Source organism: Arvicola amphibius, chromosome 4, assembly GCF_903992535.2.
Source record: "Arvicola amphibius chromosome 4, mArvAmp1.2, whole genome shotgun sequence".
Lineage (NCBI taxonomy): Eukaryota > Metazoa > Chordata > Mammalia > Rodentia > Cricetidae > Arvicola > Arvicola amphibius.
The window spans coordinates 35,100,484-35,121,063 of record NC_052050.1 but is presented as its reverse complement, the minus strand read 5'-3'; the positions used below and the strand labels follow the sequence as shown (position 1 = coordinate 35,121,063).

General features: G+C 40.7%; 1 protein-coding gene across 1 annotated transcript in view; it reads right to left on the bottom strand.

Moving 5' to 3' along the window:
• The window catches only part of Brip1 (BRCA1 interacting helicase 1), a 121,785-nt gene that overhangs the window by 54,784 nt on the left and 46,421 nt on the right, over positions 1-20,580 (bottom strand). The window contains exons 9-13 of the mRNA XM_042054873.1: positions 19,096-19,228; positions 14,258-14,412; positions 11,310-11,475; positions 11,060-11,200; positions 7,437-7,598 (exon numbers count right to left, since the gene is read on the bottom strand). Of these exons, the coding sequence (XP_041910807.1) occupies positions 7,437-7,598; positions 11,060-11,200; positions 11,310-11,475; positions 14,258-14,412; positions 19,096-19,228 (757 nt within the window). The remainder of the gene's footprint in view (positions 1-7,436; positions 7,599-11,059; positions 11,201-11,309; positions 11,476-14,257; positions 14,413-19,095; positions 19,229-20,580) is intronic.

Below are 20,580 nucleotides of genomic sequence, written 5' to 3'. Positions count from 1 at the left end.
CAGTGAACCACTGACTCCCCTGTCCTAAGATAGATTCTTAGAGCCAGTCTTATGGCTGTTACACTGGAGCCCTGCTGCAGTGGTAGGTGGAGGGAAGAAAGGGTAGGAAGGGAGCATCACCTGGCCTTTCCTTGTGTCATCTTTTAGTGGGACCATGTTCCTGCGCTGTGACCTTTCAAGTGTTTCACAGTTCTTCACAGGTCTCATTAGGTGAGACAAGAGTCTGGAGGGAGCTGAATTTGAGGTAATTTTCCCTCCCGTATGCTGGATAAAGCTATTAGAAAGGCTTTCTTAGTAGTGGACTGCCCTTAGTTATGGAAGATGCTTCCAGACTATTTCAGAATGGTTACTTTCCCCTTTGATTGCCAGAAACAGAAGATTTTTCTTGGCTCGTCATTGTCAGAGCTGTGGGCTTCCTGGAAGTAATAGCCTCAAAACTGTGAGAGCCTCCACAGACTACAGGCCCTCAAGTTTCTTGCTTTCAGACGTCTACATTCGGCCCCAGCAATTTCTCAGCATCACCGTTCAGCTGCTCCTGTCAGCTTATGTTTAGTTTACTGTTCCTACTAAACACAGCTCCATTGCAGTTCTCTGTATGTGCCTTTTGCTCAGTTTAAGAATGACAATTTGCTCTGGTCTTAGTTCTCAGTTGAACGCCACAAAAATTATTCGTTTTTAACGTGGTTTGTTTTTATCTTAAGGAGGGCGGTGATGAGTTCCAAGCTCTTTATATTACTGGAGCTGGATTTCTAAATCCTAATTTTTATCTGTGGGAAAAATGCATTTTTTTCAGCTGAGTTTCATAGTACTCATATAGTTTACTTAGACCTGACTAGTACACTTCCTCAGGCACACAGCACAGAGACTAAACTTAGCAAGCGTCCTGTCCTTCCACTGGAGTTCGGCACTGAACATGCAACAAAGTCTGTATTAGAATTTCCTTCAGGGAAACATTAGGAACCAGGACTGAAATATAAAAGGGCGATTGTATCACTTTTTTGTTGTTTCATAGCAAACCACCACTAACTTTAAAACAATGTATCTTATCTGGGTCAGGAGTCCGGATTAAAAACAAGCGGACCGTATGTTGTCCACAAAAGGTACACTTAACATTCAAAATACACTGAACTAGGCAAGTGCTCCTCTGTGCTAAAGCCACAATCCCTAACAAACTGAAAGTAGAAAGCATCGTCCAGCCATTAAAACCACACGACCTTCTACCACAAAGAGCTCCCTAAGCGTGCTAAGTCAAGAATCCTTACTATATAATTCCATTTATATGGAAACACCAAAGAAGACAGCTTTGTAAAAGCAGAAAATAGGAGAGTGTCTACCGGGGACAGAAGGGAATGGAGAGAGTGACTGCTAAGGGCCGTGAGGAATTTCTGTGATTAGACAGTGGTGACGGCTCACGATTTGTGAATGTACGAGTGACTGCTGAGTTCTACATTTTATTTTTCAGATTTGTTTTATGTGTATGTTTTCCCTGAGTGTAGTCTATAAACCAGGTCACAGAGGTGAGAAGGCATCGGATCCTCTGGAACTGGAGCTGCAGATGCTGTGAGCTACCATGTGGGTGCTGGGCGCTGAGCCCAAGTCCTCTGCAAGAGCAATAGGTGCCCTGAACCACCAAGACACATCTCCAGCCTCAAAGTTTGTTTATTTATTTTCATGGTTATGTGTTTGTGCCTGCATGAGTTTATGTGCAGAGGCCAGAGAGCATCATATTCTCCTGCTAAAGGTGCTAGGAACGGTCTTTTGAAAGAGCAGTAAGCACTCCTAGCCACTAAGCTATCTCTCCAGCCCAGAGTGTTAAACGTCAAGATTGAATTATATGATTGGGACTTACACTGAAAAAGAAACTTTATTTATTTGTTTATTTATTTATTTATTTATTGACAGGGTTTCTCTGTGTATCCCAGGCTGTCCTGGAACTCATTCTATAGACCAGGCTGGCCTTGAACTCACAGAGATCTCCCTGCCTCTGCCTCCTGAGTGCTGGGATTAAAAGCGTGCACCGCCACCACCCAGCTGTGAAAGAACTTTTTAAAAAGAAGATTCGATTAAGTTACTTTGTTGAGCTGTGATCAAAATAGCTGGGAGGATACCTAAACTGTTAAAAAGAATTATTCTGGCTTCTAATTTAGAGTCTTCGAGGGTTTGATCCGAGCCTGCTTGGCCTCCTGCACTTGGGCAGAACATCACGGCAATAGAAGTGTATGGAATGAGGGCTGAGAGGAAACAAGAGACAGGGAGAGAGGAGCCTACCAGGCCCTGCCTCCTAATGTTTCCAAAACCTACAACTGCATCTCTAACTGGAGACCAAGTGTTCAAGACATGTGCCTTTAGGGGAATTTCACTTTAGGATCATGATATTCCACCCTTAGTCCTCAAAGATGCATGGCCATGGCATAACACAAAATGCAATTAGTTCATCCCCCAAGGGACTGCAGAGGCTTAACAGTTTCAACATTGTTCAAAAATCTAAATTCAAAATTTTCCCTGAGAGTCAGCGCAAACTCTTAGCTACAAGTGCCTACACGAACGGTAAAAAACCAAGTTACATACTATCAACATACATAACACTGAGTTAAAATTCATACTGCAAGTGGAAGGAATTTGGGCATAGAAAGAAAGACGTGACTCAAACAGGACTGAAACCTAGCAAGGCAAAGGTTAAATTCTGCAGTTCCATGTCCTACGCCTGGGGACACAAAGTGTCATGGTGTCAGCTCCAAAGGCTTTAGGCACTCCAGCCCAGTGGCCTAGTGGTTTGCAGTCTATATGGGATCTCACTTGAGCTGGTTAAAACCACGTAGCTGGCTATCTTTGGAAAGTATTTTTGTTCTTTGACTCCCCTAACATCCTGGGGCTTCCACTGCAGCTTAGATTCCACACTCCGACCTCCACATGCCCCTCCTCAGAGACTGCCCAAGGGGTCCAAATCTATACACATCAGCCTCACTTTCCAGGACTTATTTCAAAGACAAGCAGGTGGAAGAGGTCAGATGTGGTGGCTCATGCCTGTAACCCTAGGATCTGGGAGACAAAGGCAAGAGGATCACAAGTTCAAGACCAACTTGGGCAAGAACCTGTCTCAAAGGATGTAGTGGGGCTTAAGTGAAACAACTATTTGTCTAGCGCACACAAGTGCCTGGGCTCAATTACCAGCACCACAGAAAACAAAAGCAAAATCAGAAACAAAAACAAACAAAGCCAAGCATGGAGGCATTCATGACACTGAACCCTTGCATTCTGTATGCCTACAAATTGAGTGTCCAATCAGCAAATGAAGCCATGGTCTGCTGAAAGCTCAGCAGTAGTGTTCCCTTGCATGGTGAGAGCAGTGGCCTCTGAGAAGCTGTGTGGTGAGCAGAGAGGACACTTTCTTAGGTAGTTCTTTCTCGAGCAGTGTGCTGTCTTCTCAAGACAAGGTTTTTCAGATGAGTTGAAATTTCTACTTCTGGAACCTAGCTAATTCTCGGCTGGTTTACAGTGGGAAGCAATAGTCCTTCTTTCTGGCTGGGTGATGGTAGCACACGTCTTTAATCCCAGCACTAGGGAGGCAGAGGCAAGTGGATCTCTGTGAGTTCGATGCCAGCCTGATCTACAAAGTGAGAGCCAGGGCTACACAGAGAAAGCCTGTCTTGAAATCAACCTCCCCCCCCAAAAAAAGGAAAAAAGCAGGGGGAGGCTTTAGGGGCTGGAAAAATGACTCAGTGGTTAAGAGCACTGGCTGCTCTTCCAGAGGACCCAGGTTCAATTCCCAGCACCCACAAGGCAGCTCACAACTGTCTGTAACTCCAGTTCCAGGGGATCTGACTCCCTCACACCAATGCACATAAAGTAAAGTTAAATAAAGGATTTAAACATATTTTTTTAAAAAAGGTCCTTCTATCCATGAATTTAAATGTGCCCATTTTCAGGCCAAACAATATTTTCAAATCTTTCTACCATACTTTTTGCTCGTAATTCTCAATTTATACCTCTCACTGTAAAGCCTTCAAGAATAAAAATGCCATAGCCTGAGAGCAATTCTGCCTTGAAATTTCTTCTAACAAATTAATTTCTCCATTACTGTCACAGTCAGACACAAGTCTCAGAACCATTTGAAAGGCCTCTAGTCTAATTCCCAGCCCAGCTCCTACAGCCTTTCTGTTTCTATTAGACATACGCATCTTCTAAGCCCCCGCGGGAACTGTTCACTGAGCTACTTCCAAACGTCTCCCACAAAAACAACTTCAGAGGATCAAGACTCATATGATCAGATTCAGTCGAAGCAATTACCTGGTTCTCTGATACTACTTTTCTATGTTAGCTATTTTTATGAAGCTAGTGCTAAAATATTTGAATATTTAAAATAATTTAAAGGAGAGAATTTAGCTCATGATTTCACAGGCTGCCTGCTTGAATGTGCTTGGGCAGAGCCTAAGGCAGCAGGAGGTGGGTCTTCCAAGGCAGAATGGGAAAAGCAAGAGAAGGAAGCCCAAGGTAAGATAGTACCCGATGATATGGCCCTGTGTATCCACCTTTCGCCAGCTACGCCCCACCTCCCAAAGTTCCCAGAAGCTCTGAAAATAGTCCACAGACTGGAAATGAGTGCACAACACAGGAGCCTGCATGGGACCCTTCTATTCAAACTGCAGCAGGAGAGTGGAGATATTAAAGAAAATTTAAAGGGAAAACTAGTCAGGCTTCTATATCTCCAAATATTCAAGGTTTTGACAAAAAAAAACTAATAATGATCCAAAAGAGTAGTTAAGAGCACAGGAACTAGCTTAGGTTTATGAATTGAGGCATATTTTTTTCTCCAGACAGAATATTATATGTTTAAAACACATGCAATTGTTATGATGGTGACACCATAATCTCAAAGTTTATTGAATTTCGCTTTATATGCCTATGGTGACTTGATTCTTAGCATAGCATTTAGCCCCCTACACAGAAAAAAATAACATATTTTGAGCTTTTATAGACCAACTGTACAACTACATGACATAAAGACATTTAAAAGTAGAGTTTGCAAGTGCAGTGAAATTTTAATCAATATTTATAAGCTTAGTTTTGATTTTTATTTATTTGGGAAATGTACTTATGTTCGTGACTTTGCCTAGGCCACAGGAAGCCCTGGCATCTCTGCATGCTTCTGAGATGCTGTATCCCAGAAATCAGCATTTCAGTGTTAACCGTGGTAATGCAAAAGGCCTTCCTAAAAAGGTGGACACACGGCTTTCAACTACAGCACAAGCCATTCCCCTCTCTGTTCCATGTCTAATACTTTTACTGTAACCTTACAACGTGCGACATTTTTAGAATTTTTTTCAGTGATTAGGAAATAAGGGGACAGTACATTAAAAAGTATATTTATGGTAAAAGTAGCAGTGTTAATATTAGTCAAACAACCTTGTTAAAAATTAATAAAACTTGCTTAGAAATGTATGGTTCTTGCTGGGCGGTGATGGTGCCTTTAGTTCCAGCACTTGGGAGGTGGAGACAGGTGGGTCTCTCAGTTCAAGGCCAGGCTGGTCTAGAGAGAACGCTCCAGGACGCCCAAGGCTGCATAGAGAACCTGTCTCAAAAAACAACACCCCCCCCCCCGCCAAAAAAAACCCCAGAATTTTCTAAAAATACAGAATGCTTTTAACTATGGCTAAAATAAAAACTATTAGTGATCATATCATCAGCTGTCTGCAGTAGGATCAGCTAAGCATTGGTACAGCCAATGGAATAATGCAGCCACTGCCTCCCATGGAAAGCTAATGGTATCGTTCTCACATTTACTGACCGCTCCACTGCTTACGATGCTATCAGACACGATTTAAAAGTGAACCATGAGACAGAAGACCAGAGTAATACCTTATCAAGGGTGCCAATTACGTTACAGCTATGGAATGATGTTTAGTGTCAGTATGTTAATAACATTCTGAAAAGTGGACATCAATAGATATTATAATCTCTAATTAAAAACAGAATTTTATTTTCTCTGGCCATTTAAAAATCTTTAATTCCATGCCTTCAAATCTTTTTCATATTTTGCTTTATTAAGCCCCTGCTTGTCTCCTGTGTCAGTCATACCAGGGTTCATGATGTAGGAGACTGTTGGGAGTATAAACTACAAATCTGACCTACTTGAAAATGAGGCATGTCAACTTGTACAAACAAGTCTCAGTATTCAGTATAGACTATAACATCTAAAAGCTATTTTTTCTTGTTACTTATTAATACTGAAACACCACCTGTTTTAATGAATAGGATGTATTAGTTTGCACACGTTTTTAAAAACAATTTTAGGATTTACTTATTTCTGGTTATGTGCACGTGTGGCTGTGTGCACAGGGCTGGAAGTGGACAGGGCTGTAAGGTGCAGAGCATGAGTGCTGGGAGCCAGCCCCCGCCCTCTGCAAAGCAGTGCATGCTCTTACAGGAAAGGGAAAGCAATAAAGGTATTGCGGTATTGTTGGGTTAGCCAATTTTAGTACGGCACATGACAGTGCCATGCAATAAAAAGATACGTCAGGTTTCTAGGCAAGAAGATCTTAAATCCCTTCCAGAAAAACACTGTAATGAAGCTTACAATGCAAATTTTTGTCACATTTGGGCTGACATTTTACTATTTGAAAAAATTTTCTTAAAATATAATTTACAACTAGAAGATGCATTCATGTTAAGCTTAATGTGTTTTGACAAAACACACCCAAGAAATTCCCACCGTAAGTATAATATACAACATTTAGGACCCGCAACCTCAGTTGTTTTCCCAGCTCTGGGTTAGACTGTTACTGTAAGTTTCTACAGTGAAGCCTGAATCCCACTACCTCAGAATGTGATTGTGTCTTTAGACACTCAGTAACTTACACTGAGCTCAACAGGGAGGTTCCTACTCAATTTAGCTAATATTCTGATAAAAAGAAGAAATTTGAAAATTTAGAAATACTAGGTATACTAAAGCACAAAATAAGCTCTTTGTAAGAACTCAGCAAAAAGGGGGCCACCACAGATCTAGGACAGACATTTCTGAAGAAAACTGTAACACCCAATATCTAATCTCGGTTTCAAGGGCCCCAAGAAGAAGAAAATAAACTTCTCTCTTCTGCTTAAGTCAGCCCCACCTGTGATATCTTGTATTCAAGCTGGAAAGGAATACATTACTCTGTGTAGTCAGTTCTAATATTAGAAAAGGGGTCTACAAATTATGGATTACATCTCTGTGCCAACTGTAGAGAGGTCTGAAAACTGGTGCCCTCTCCTGGCCTCCTTGGGCACCAGGGACACAAGTGCAACAATCGTCACAAATAAAATAACATGATACTGGAAGAATCGTAATTACCTTGTTTCTCACTCTAGAAATTTATTGTGGTAATCCCACATCTCTTTTAGAATCAAATAAACAAATAAATAAATAAATAAATGCCAACAAATAGTAAACAATTCCTTACCTTGTAAGATGGCAAAAAGCACAAAATTCCTTGGCTCACAGTCTGGCACACAGATAACAAAAGCATTCCCACTTCATCCTGGAACTCAAATGTTTCGGTATGCTGGAAAGTAGCACAGAGATTCCGGCCCTTAGGGCCTGAGCCAACAGTACCAACCCAAACCTAGAAAGGAATGTTTTAGTATTAGCGTTATGCCTAAATAAAGCAGGAAAATAATATTTAGTTCACAGTGATTTACAGGAAAAGATGACAAACAAACTTAACAGAAATTTATTTTGAACCTGGAAGCCTTTAATACCTTTGATTAATTGAATACAATTAGGTTGGTACCTATCTAAAATCATAACTCTTGAATACCATTGTAATCCTCACAGTAACTGCAAAGATACGACTATCAGCAACTCCAGTTCCAGGGGGTCCCACACACTCTTCCGTCCTCTGCAGGCACATGGTATACTTACACATCCAGGCAAACACTCACACACATAAACTTAAAAAAAAAAAAGTATATGTATGGTTAATCTTGGTTATCTCTTGGCTGGATCGGGAACTAACTAAACACAAGCTGCTGGGCACTCCTGTGAAGGACTTGCTTGGTCAGATTATTTGAAGCAGGAAGACCCATCCTTATTGTGAATGACAACGTCTGGTGGCAGCCCAGATTAAAAAGACATGGTTTGTCTGTCGCCTTCAGTCTTGCTGGCAAGTTCATCTATCCTGTTGCTGCGGCATTCCTTCACTGATATTAGTCACATTCTCCAGGGTTCTAGTGTAGACCTAAACAGCAGCTCTCCAGGAACCGCGAGGCCTTCGGCTCCAGACTGGGACTACTGAGACGTCCAGTCGTGGATGTGTGAACTGCCAGATTCGCAGCCTCTCGGTGTGAGACAACTATTGACAGACTACCTGGACCACACCTGTGAGCCAATCTGCACTCCCCCTTTAAAAATAGTCATTTGTAGCAATTAATACAGATTGTAGGACCAGGAGTAGTTTTAGAGAAACAGGATTTTAGGATGAATTTCTCTAGTGGGTTGGTAGTATCTGAAGCTGGCTAACCAACTCACTGAAGCCTACAGTTACCACAGGCTCAGCTGGTTGCATGGAAAGCACCAACATCCATCTATAGTAAGATAGTAAGGACTATCTAAAGACCTTAATGAGGTACACATGGCTGATACTCCTGACTTACCTCCTATGAGGAACAAGGAATTTATTGACTCTACACATAAGACTTTTGACAATTTGTAGAAAAATAAAGAAAGCAATGCTGGCTGGTTGCTTCAAACATCTCTGGATAAAGTGACAAAGGAGAAAAATGAGCTTGGTGATAAAATTAAATTAACTGGTTTCAGATGTGCATAAACAATTGGAAAGTTTCTAAGAGTGACTGGAGGAGAATCTTTTCCCTCTCAACCACAGAGCTTGTTGTCAAAATCAAACCCAAGTCCTCATTAGATTGGCACATGAAACAAAACAAATGCATGGCCGGTCTGGAAGGCTGTCGGCAGTTAATGTGAGAGAGCTGGCTGGAAAAGAGTAAGCTCCTCTAACTTGGGTTAGCGGTACGTGAGAGGACCCTACCAATGCTGAAGACACTGCACCCTCACATTCGGGTGGGTTTATTTTGCCTGAGGAAATAGTCTCTCCACTCCAACAGAGACAGCATCCATATTCCTACTCTCTCATAAAGAAAGAAAGGAAGGACAAGCTAATATATAACTAAATGTTAGCAATTAATGAATATAGTGAAAAGATATAAAATAATACTATTATTTCAACTTTTCTTAAATTTTAAGAAACATTTACTATTTTTCATTTCATGTGTGTTTGTGTGCAGTGCCAAGGAGGCCAGGGAATCAGATCCCCCTGGAGATGGAGTTACAAGTACCTGTGAACCACCCAGAGCAGTGCTGGGAACTAAACCTGGGTCCTCTGCAAGAGCAAGAAGTACTTTTAAGTGTTGATATATCTCTCTAGCCTTGGAATTTATATTTTTTTCTAAAGAAAAAGTGAAGAAAATCAATAGACAGATAGCTATACAATGATGCTTCCTGCAGCACAGGAAGAAATTTGATACATTTGATACATGCTGCCCCAGTATGAGGACTTCAGCTACAGTACTGACAACTCTTCAAGCTATTATGCTAAGTACAGAAAAAAAAAAAAAAAACCAATCACAGAAAGACAGGAAGCTTGGAATTGCACTTACAAGAGTATCCACATAGAGCAGTAAAAACCACAGAAACAGAAAGGAGAATGTTAGGGGCTGGTGAAGAAGGAGAAATGAAAAAGTTCTTGAGATTGACTGTGCCAACAAACGGATATATGTAATATTAAGCTGTGCACTTAAAAACGGTAAATTGGTAATTTTTATTCCACATGGATATTTTAAATCATAATTGAGATTGAAAGGTAATTTTCAAGCTGACAGACAATATGGAAACACTGTTTAGCTATGCCATATGCATTATTATGATTCAGTGAAACTCCAGGTTAAATGGACTTTGTACATTAGAGTGTAAACATAATTAATTATAGAATAGCAATCTTACGAAAAAAATTACACTGAATTTGCTGACCTGCATTCACTTCTGCTTCTAAACGGGCAGCAGGAAATGTGAAGCCTGTACTCCCACTGCACTACTGCTAAAAGCGATGCTTCTCAACAGGCTCACGCTGGCATTTTGGGAAGCAAATTCTTAATTACACAGACATGTAGAATTATCATCCCCAACCACAGTCAGTAGTTTTCAAACGCTAAAAGTGCCCCCACAAGTAAACCTATAGTAGATAGAGTTTTACAAAGAATTAGAACCATGTTAGGTACATAGATGATGTTAAGATAGTAGCTAACTACTTCAAATTACTTCATAAAAAGAAACAGAACCAGAAGTGCTGACTCATACCTACAGGTTCAGCACTTGAGAGGTAGTAGCAATAAGATCAGGAGTTCAAAGTCACCCTTGACTATATAGCAAGCCCATACAGCACAGAACAAAAGGAAAAGGTGATGGAGAGATGGCTCACTGAGTAAGAACGTGGACTGCTCTTACAGAAGGCCTTAGTTCTCATAACCCACGTCACCTGCTTCACAAATGCTTGCACCTCAAGTTCTAGGGATGCTTCTTCTGGCCCATGAAGGTATCTGCATGAGCCCAGCACAAATAAACTAATGAAGGTATACCGAGAAATTTTTAGTAGTCATTGAGTCCAAAGAGTCACAGCTGCCAGGACAGCATCGGTACTCGGTACGCTGGTACGCTGGTACTCGGTACGCTGGTACTCGGTACGCTGGTACTCGGTACGCTGGTACACTGGTACTCGGTACGCTGGTACGCTGGTACTCGGTACGCTGGTACTCGGTACGCTGGTACTCGGTACGCTGGTACTCGGTACGCTGGTACTTGGTACGCTGGTACTCGGTACGCTGGTACTCGGTACGCTGGTACTTGGTACGCTGGTAAGCAGTTGACAAGATTACCTTTTATCCCAAAACTAAAATGTTATTTCCTATCAGAGTTTGCTTACTAGAATTTATGGCATCCTTTAAGTTACTTATATGGAATTACACTCAGGTAAAAAGACTGAGAGCTTCAACAAAATAAAGCAAAGCAGCTCACCTGTGAGTTACTGATGACATGGTTAGCCTCCAGCTGGATGTTAAATGTAACACCAAGCTCAGATGAAAATGATTTTAGAGGTGACAGTGTTCCTGATGTTAGAACAATGGTTCGTACTTTGTTATTAATATCTGAAAAGGCCTACAAGGAAACACAGAACAAATGAGGTCATCTTTTGAAAAAGCCCAACAGTCATTTAATTGTTGGTTCTGGTCAAGATGAGTTTGCACTTAGGGCAGAGTGAGCTTACCACAGCTGGATTTAAGCACCAAAAGTTTAGCACATTAACTCCAATTTTCTGTCGTGAATGTTTCTTATTTTTTGGTAGAGCCAAGACCCCATTTTTATCAAAAACAGCAATCTGATTTGTCCAGGAGTAAGTTTGCTGAATAGCAATTTTATAATCATCTGCAAATCTAAATGAAAGACAATGCTAACTGGATGACACAACATTATAAAACAATGATCATGTTATGTAACATCAAACCTGATACTGGCAAAACTCAACATCCTGACACGCCATCCCACACAGAGACCGCAGTCACCCTCACTAGTTAAACTCGGGAATTCTGATGTAAATTAAGTCATGAACTCACAGGATTCAACAAATTCTTACAAGAAATATTAAAATTATCTAATTAGCTCACCTCATTAGCCACTTTCCCATTTCATTTTAAACATGAGATAAACCGTGGCAGAATCAGAACTCAACTTCACGCCTTCTAACTTGACTTACTACTTAACTGTTACAGTTTCTACGTAGAAAACAGAAATTATGATGAAAGAAAGTCAAGGACAAGTTGTTTTTTATTGTGTGAGAAAATGGGTAATTTTAGGGACAGTTTAAAAAGTGTTAGCAAGTAAAATGATAAAACCTAAGCTCCTTTTCCATTTGTGTATGTGTGGGAACATGCCTGCTCCAGGGTATGTGAATGCCAGGACACATCATACAGACAGACGTCAGACGGCACCTTGCAAGAGCCAGTCAGTTCTACCGTGGGCTTCAGAGATCAAGCTTGGGGCATCAGTCCTGACAGCAAGCACCTTAACCTGCTGAGACACCTGACTAACCTGAATTATAAAATTTTCAAGTTAAAATCTGGATCTCCATCTTGAGCTTCTTTTCATGAGGTTACTGGTTCAGAGCACATATGGTCCCATCCCAACATCACTAAGAATGCATGAAGGGCCTCTGGGGTTAAACTGTCATTCTCAGTGATGCTCACATTTCACCCCTAATCTCACCTCTGGAGAGGTCAGATCTCTAAGTCCAAGGCAGGACTCAGTAATTGTAAAGAGAATTTTATAAAAATGCTCAAATCCCCAAACTATAAAACTCTAAGGTACATTTAATAAGAGAGAGGTGAGTAAACCAGACTTCATAACTAAAAGACTTCTACTCAACTGAGTGGTTCACATATACAACTCCAGGGTTCAGGACTAAGGCAGGACAATGGCAAGAGTTAGGAAAGCCTCAGATAGACAGAGAGACCAAAAACAAACCCTGAAAACCAAATCAGAACAAAATAAAACTTCCCTTATATTAAAAGAAGACACAACCAAGATATAAAAAGACAACTCACAACACAGTAAAAACGAACTGCAAAGCATTATTGTATCTTACAGATAATTAATATCCCAATCGCATGAATAACATACAAATCAACAATTAAAAGAAACAAGTCAACAAAAAAATGGACAATAGACTTTAAGTAGATTTTTCTACAAAGAAGACATACAACTGCCCAACAGGTACACAAAGTCATAAGATCATTAGTCACTAGGAAATGCCCATCAAAACTGTGAGGAAGAATTACTTGATATTCATTAGGATGACTATTACTTTTTTAAAAAATGCCCAGAGTACAAAGAATGCATGAGCAAGGATATGGAGAAGTCAGAACCTCAGACAGTGCTAAATGGACGGCCAAATGGTACCGCTGCTGTGCAAAACACCAAGACATTCCTCACGTCACGAAGTTAAACCGGACTATCGCAGGATCTTTAGGTCCACAGCCAGGTAAAATACATCCCCCCAGAGGAATGAAATGAAAGCAGACTCAGTTATCTGTACATCAATGTTCACAGCAGCATAATAAATAGTAGGCGGGGCAGAAACACACAAATGCCAAACAATAAAAAACAAGATTAACAAAAAAGTGGCATATTTGTGCAGTGGAATATTATTCAGCCATAAAAAGGAATGAAATTTGATTATATATTCTACACAGACAAGCTCTGAAAAAATGATACTAAAAGAAATGAGTCAGACCTAAAGAGGCAAATATTATATGCCTGCTTGTGTCTGAAGTAACTAGAAAGAACAAACTGAAAGGAGAAATTACTAGGAACAGTAAGGAGGAGAGCAACCAAGCGTAAAATCCTTGTTTGGAATGACAAAAGTTCCTGGAAATGAATGGTGGTGCTGACTGCACCCTGCAGGGTGCCTATGCACTGGTTAAGACGGTAGCAGTTTCACGGGTGTGACCCCAGCACTAGGGAGGAAATCTCTGTGAGTTTGAAGCCAGTCTGGTCTACAAAGCAAGTTCCAGGACAGAGGTACACAGAGAAACCTGTCTCGACAAACAAAAACAAAAACAAATGAAGAACAAAAAAGGGAGTTCAAGGTCATCCTCTGCTGCACAGACAGTTTGAGGGAAGCCTGGAATATATGAACCGCTGCCTCAAATAAAAACAAAACATACAAGAACTTTCAAATACTGACAGACAAGACCCAAATTACACTTAAAATGAAGATTGTTAAACTTAGGGCTGGAGGACCAAAAGTCAAATAAAAGTTCATTAAATCCACTTATTTACTGATTTTAATATTTATTTTCATTAGTGAAAAAGAGACTCATTTCAATTACTCTGAGTCTGTGTCAATTAAGAACAATCTATACATTTAGACAACTGTAACACTGAAGATTCTCCTACTAAGTTAAAAATGGCATTCATCAGGTTGATCTTTCGAAATTTTATTTATTACTATGTGTGCACGTGCACGCATACATAATGAGTGTGTTCGCCTACTACAACGTGGAGGTCAGAGGAGAGACGGCCTCGGAGAGCCGGTTCTCACCTGCCCCCTCTCCGTGGCTCTTCACAGGCTGTGCCATCCTGCTGACCCATAGGCTAAAATGAAAACAGAACGACGACAACAAAGCCAGCACAACAAGTACCCCCCCCCCCCCGTACCTGCTATTTTCTCTCAAGAGGTAGTCCAGCACCATGAAGAGCCCTTTGAGCATTATCTGAGTTGAAGCACTAATAATAGGTATTTGTACGGCTTCTTCTTTACCATGGACCGATGTCACTTTTTCTTCTTTTTGAAGAACAGTTGAAAAATGTCTCTGGAAGAAATTACCATGTTATTCGTGAAGGGGTAGAAAGGGCAGCAGAAGGAAAATCCTTTGCAAAGTATAAATACAAGCCAAAATGAAGCAGGTATACATGACTGCAAAAATGCAGGTCATTTTGCATTTCTACTTTGCCTCTTTACCTAACACGGTGGCTAGGAAGAAACTCTCGGGCTTCGTGCCTACCAGACATTCATTCAGTAACTGACCTACAACCTACAACCAGCAATGGAGTTTGGATTTCCATGTTAGCAAACACTCCTCTGAGTCAAAGGCACTTTAATGATAGGATGCTTCAGGAAAGACATTTAGGAAGATAACTGCTTCAGCTGGTGTGCTATTTAGTACCTTTCAAAAGCAATAAGCTAAATTTAAAAAAAATCCAATTAACTTTTAATAGAGTTTATGTTTCCCTGAATGCCTGAATTATATACGCAAAAATTATATATGAGACTATCACATGATAAACAAATTTTATTAATATCTATTTTTGTTCTTGTTGTTTTGGTGAATGAATCCAGGTATTCAAGAATACCAGGAAGGGCCAGGCGTGGTGCTGCACCCCTTTAGCCCCAGCATTTGGGAGGTAGAAGTGTAATGTCCAAATTACCAATCATGTAATTTCCAATGCAAATTACATGAGGGTCTTTGTTTTACAAACCCAAGTCTGGAACACCACTTACCAGCACCCCAGTGAGGTGGGTGAGGAAAGGGTGGCAGGGAGCCTGGGGAGGAGAGAACTTTTAAAGGGGAAACGCTGTAATCAGGGGAATTCATGTCCTGTCATCTTGTGATTGGGTAAGGAGGGCATAGGGTAAGGTAGTTTCTGAAACCATAGGTCAGTTTTTGGGCGCTAAAAACCTAACAAAGAGCCATTAATAACTGACAAGGTATCTTCAAGGATAGGATGCCTCTTAGGAATATCTGGACTTTGTTAAATTTTATGGCCCTGCTCTCTAGCTCCTTAATTGGCTATTTTCAGGTTATCCATTCAAATTCTGCTATCACAGCACATTTCTGGAGCCGAGATCAGGCCCCTGATCATTATATGGCTTAAGATGAAGCCCCTTCTCTAAAACAGAGTTTGCAAAGTCAGGTCTTCACAAAAGCAGGCAGATCTCTGTGAGTTCGAGGCCAGCCTGGTCTTGTTCCAGGACAGCCAGAGCTGTTCTACAGGGAAACCCTGTCTTGAAAAACAAAAGCAAACAAACAAAAAAACTAGGCAGGGACTCTACTGAGACACACCTCAGGCCTGATAAGCAAAATTTAAATAATTTAAGGAAACAGTAAAATAAGAAAATAAAAGTCCAAGAACAGATGCCTTGAAGAGTAAGCACAGGTGGCTATCAGCTATTTCACTCTTGCCCCAAGAAAGAATCCCTCAGTCTACAAATCTTCCCAGCAGAAAAAGTAAGAATATGGATATGAATAATGGAATGAAGGAAATATAAAATAAAACACACACAAACTGGATGTGGCAGCGCATGCTAGTACTCATACCACTGGGAGGTAAGGGCAGGAAGCGAGAGCTCAGTCGTCACTGGGCATCGAGCAAGCTCAAGGCCAGATCATGTTGCTTAAGTAAGACCTTGTCTCCACAAGAGAAAAACAAAATATACAATATTATTTAGTCTTATTTAAAAATAAAAGAGCCACGGCTGGAAGGATGGATCAGTAGTTAACACTGGCTGCTCCTCTAGAGGACCCAGGTTCAGTTCCCAGCACTCATATGGCAGCTCACAGTTGTCTGTAACTTCGGGTCCAGAGGGGTACGATGCCTTCTTCTCACCCCCAAGGCACCAGGCATGCACATGATGCACACACACACACACACACACACACACACACAGGCAAACTCTTATTCCAAAAACAACAAAAAGAAACCTTTCCACATCCCTCTCCTGGGTTTAGTCCATTAAACACAGACCTTACCTACACCAAGAAAATAGAATACTGTTAAGATATCAGTTTCTGCTCAAACTGATTTATAGACTCAATGCAATCAGAAACAAAACCCCAGTGAGCTTGTGGATAGTGGTAAACTAATTCTAAAGTTATATGGACAGGCAAGAATTCTAGAACAGCCCACACAATATTGGAGAAGGACAGAGAGCTGACACTACCCACCTTAATACAAAGTTACAACAGTACAGACAATGTCATATTTGCAAAGGAAGAAGCAGACACTGGGGCACAACAGATATCCTAGAAATAACCCTTATGGATACAGCCAACTATCTCCAGCAAAGAAAGAGAGATAACCAAGGAGAAGCAAATGTGCTGGTTGTTTTTTGTCGACTTGACACAAGCTAGACATATCTGGAAGGAGGAATCTTAACTGAGAAGATGCCTGCATCGGGCTGCTGGTCAGCAAGTCTGAGGTACATTTCAGACTAGGGACTGACGCAGATGGGCCCAGATCCCTACCAGGACCACCTCGGGGGAGGTGGTCCCACAAGGTGTAAGAAAGCGGACTGAATAAGCCACGAGAAGCAGCATTTCTCCATAGTCTCTGCTTCAGCTCTGCCTTCAGGTTCCTGCCTCCGCTTCCTTCAATGAACTGTGTAATCAGGATATGTAAGCCAAATAAATCCTTTCTACTCAAGCTTTGGTCATGGTGTTTTATCACAGCAAAGGAAACCCTGAGACCAAAGAACTTAGACAGATGCCAAGTGAATAGATAAAAAGAAACTAAATATCCTATCGTCAGGAATTGTAAATTAAAAGACCAAAGAGAAGCCAAGCTTAGTGGCTTGTCCTGAAACTTCAAATGCAGATGAAAAGATGAAGCAACAGGAATCCATGGAAACACAAACGGATATTTTTGAAGTTAAAAGTACTCTTACCATAGAACTCAAACATTATTCTTCCAAGCATTTCTTGAGAGAAAAAGCCATATCCACAGAAAAACACAAGGATCTACGTTTATAACAATTCGTGATTGCCCCAAATTGGGAACCACCAATGTTCCTCGCCTGTGAACAGATAAACAAATTGTGGTATACACAGGCAGTGGAATGTTTTCGTGATGAAAAGAAGGAAGGCATCAGGCGTGAAAAGTTAGAGAGGAAGCCCAGGCCTGGGTCTGTGCATCACACACACTCTACGTGGGAGGAACTTAACCACATGTTGCTACAAGAAAGACCACATACAGTATGATTCCAATTGCATGGCCTTTTAGAAAAGACAAGACTACGGAATCAGAGATTAGTGCTTGCCTAGGTTTTGTCAAATGGTGAGTGTTAAATGTACAGCAGAGGTATGAAGAGGTGGGATACAGAGGATGGTTTTAGGACGGAGAATATGTTCTATATGATGCCATAATGGGGGATGACTAGGCAAAACCTAGTTTGGGGCACAATTAATAAAAACCCAGAGACAGATACTGGGGTTCAACCTGAAGGTCAGAAAAACAAAACAGCCAACTGCTGGCTCTTACCTCTGCCTCCTGAATTTTTAGAATGAGACTGTGTCTGAGAGCTGTCTCCTCCCATCTTATATTCCTCTCTAGGGCTGGGATTAAAGGTGTGTACCACTAACTCCTGGTTTCTATGGCAAACCAGTGTGGCTTCTCGAATTAATAGTATGTCACACTTCCTGGTTTGTAAGGCTAACCTGTGGGGCTGTTTTACTCTCTCATCTTCAGGCAAGCTTATTTATTAAAATACAAATGAAATATCGCTATACTAGTTGAACTATAAAACATGGAGAGTGACTTGCCAGGACATTTGTGGACTTTGGGTAGTAACAACACATTAATGTTGATTCATCAATTGTAGCAAGTATATTCCACGACTCTATTCTCAATGGGCAAGACTGGTGTGTCTTTGTTGGGGGAGGTGGTGAGGATGAGAATAAAATGAGAATTCTGAACTTTCCATTCAAATTTTCTTTATATTTAAAACTGCTCTTAAAAAATAAAGTCTGTTAATTTAGATAATTAAATAGGAACAAGAAGAAAAAGAACAAAATATTGTTATCCCTCCTGCTAAAGGGAGACAAGAGTCGTGAGGTGATGATAAAAGTATAGAACCTTTATCCTGAAGAATGTGCAAAAGCGATACTCCTAATGAGGTCCCGAAAGGTTTAACCACCTCTCCACGAACTTCCAATCTGTTGCTGTACAAAAATATGAGCATTTTAGTTTCTGAAATTTTAAGTATTATAATTGATACAAAACATTCACAACCAGCCGGGCGGTGGTGGTGCACACCTTTAATCCCAGCACTCGGGAGGCAGAGGCAGGTGGATCTCTGTGAGTTCGAGGCCACCCTGGTCTACAAGAGCTAGTTCCAGGACAGGCTCCAAAGCCACAGGGAAACCCTGTCTCGAAAAATAAAAAAAAAAAAAAAACCCATTTACAACCTAAAAATACTGGTTTCTTTTAGCTGTGACTAAGAATAACTCCTTTAAAGTCTTATTTTTTCAAACTAAATAATAATTTATTTATGTTATCACCAAATGATTATCAGATTTAGATAAGAAAATTTTTAGACAACTTTTAAGCTGCTAGTTTGAAATCCTGACCGTTTTCCTGGATATGTTACAGTTTTGTTTTGTTTTCAATCACTCCTAAATGACATACCGTTGACTACATGACATACCGTTGACTACATGACATACCGTTGACTACATGACATACTGTTGACTAAATGAATGCCACGGGGAGGACCTTACCTGCAAAACGGGAAAGGTGGCACTGGTGATGCCCATTTTGTACAAATTTAAGAGCATTTCATTTCCATTCCATATTTTACAAGACGACTCATAGTCCCTTTCCACAAGATGCTCAGAATTTGTTTCTAACCAACTGGAATAAAACACACAAACAGTTTGTCAGCCAGTGTCATCTCTAGATGGCAGGACTGCAAAATTATTTTTGTCATCTATGGGTTTGTATACATTCTTTGAAGCTGTTAGGAAATATGCAAGGAATGCACATCTCACACTGTAAAATAAGCACTTACATAAGCATAGGCAATTTTATTAGGAAGAAGTAAGGGTGCAACTTTGCAGAGTCACACTGCTATACTTACATCCAACACCCAGGCATGAGGTGTTCATATCAAACCACATAAAAATAAATGCAAGACAAATATTTATGCTGTATAGGAACAACAAAAGAAATACCTGAAATGTATAAATATATTTATTGATATGTACACTCACTTAATATCTGCTTGAATGCCATTTTTATACCAAAGATACAAGTAGAAGTTAAGGCAGTATACAAAGTAAAGAAAATCTTTATTCTCATGGAAATTAAAGTCTACTAAAGGAAGTCAGAAACAGACACAGAAACAAATATATAAAAAAGGAAATACCAGGACAGAAGATAGAACTCAAAGGTAGAGTGCTTGCTTAGCACCCAAGAGGCCTTAGGATCAATTCCCAATACCACAGGAGGGAGTAGTGATATACACAAAAATAAAGCTAATTACCAGTTGGTAGCTACTTTAATCTGAATGTCTCTGATACACTCCCAGAAAGGATTTTCTAACAATTGAAAGCAGAAACATGGCCAGTCCCCAGGGGGATAATAAAAAGAAGAAACATGCTTCAAAGCAGAAGGGATAGTTGGTGCAAAGCTAACAAATTTTGCTCCTCTGAGGGCCTCAAAGAAAATCGGTTTGGTCATCACAATGGGCAATAAGAGGTAATGGTACAAACAACGTTACAGGGATAAACTAGAATCAGATCATTTAGAGCAAGGACAAGAAATTTGAGTTTTGGGCTGGAGAGATGGCTCAGTGGTTAAGAGCATTGGCTGTTCTTCCAGAGGACCTGAGTTCAATTCCCAGCAACCACATGGTGGCTCACAACCATCTGTAATGAGATCTGGCGCCCTGCAGACACACATGGAGGCAGAATGTTGTGTACATAATAAATAAATAAAAATCTTTTTTTAAAAAAAATTGGGTTTTGGAGGAGCGGCTGAGTCTTGGGCCCGTAGGCACCTGGAGGGATGATCACCAAAGGTTCTGCCTTGCTTATATCTTAAGGAGCTTCAACGGAGCCACAGTCCCCAACTACACCAACAGGAGAAAAAGGGACCACCCTGAAATACAGGCTCCACTTGTTCCGATTGGAGGAAGAAATGGGTGACAACAGGGTAAGAATACACTAAACAACATAAAGAGCAATACAGTACCACCAGAACCA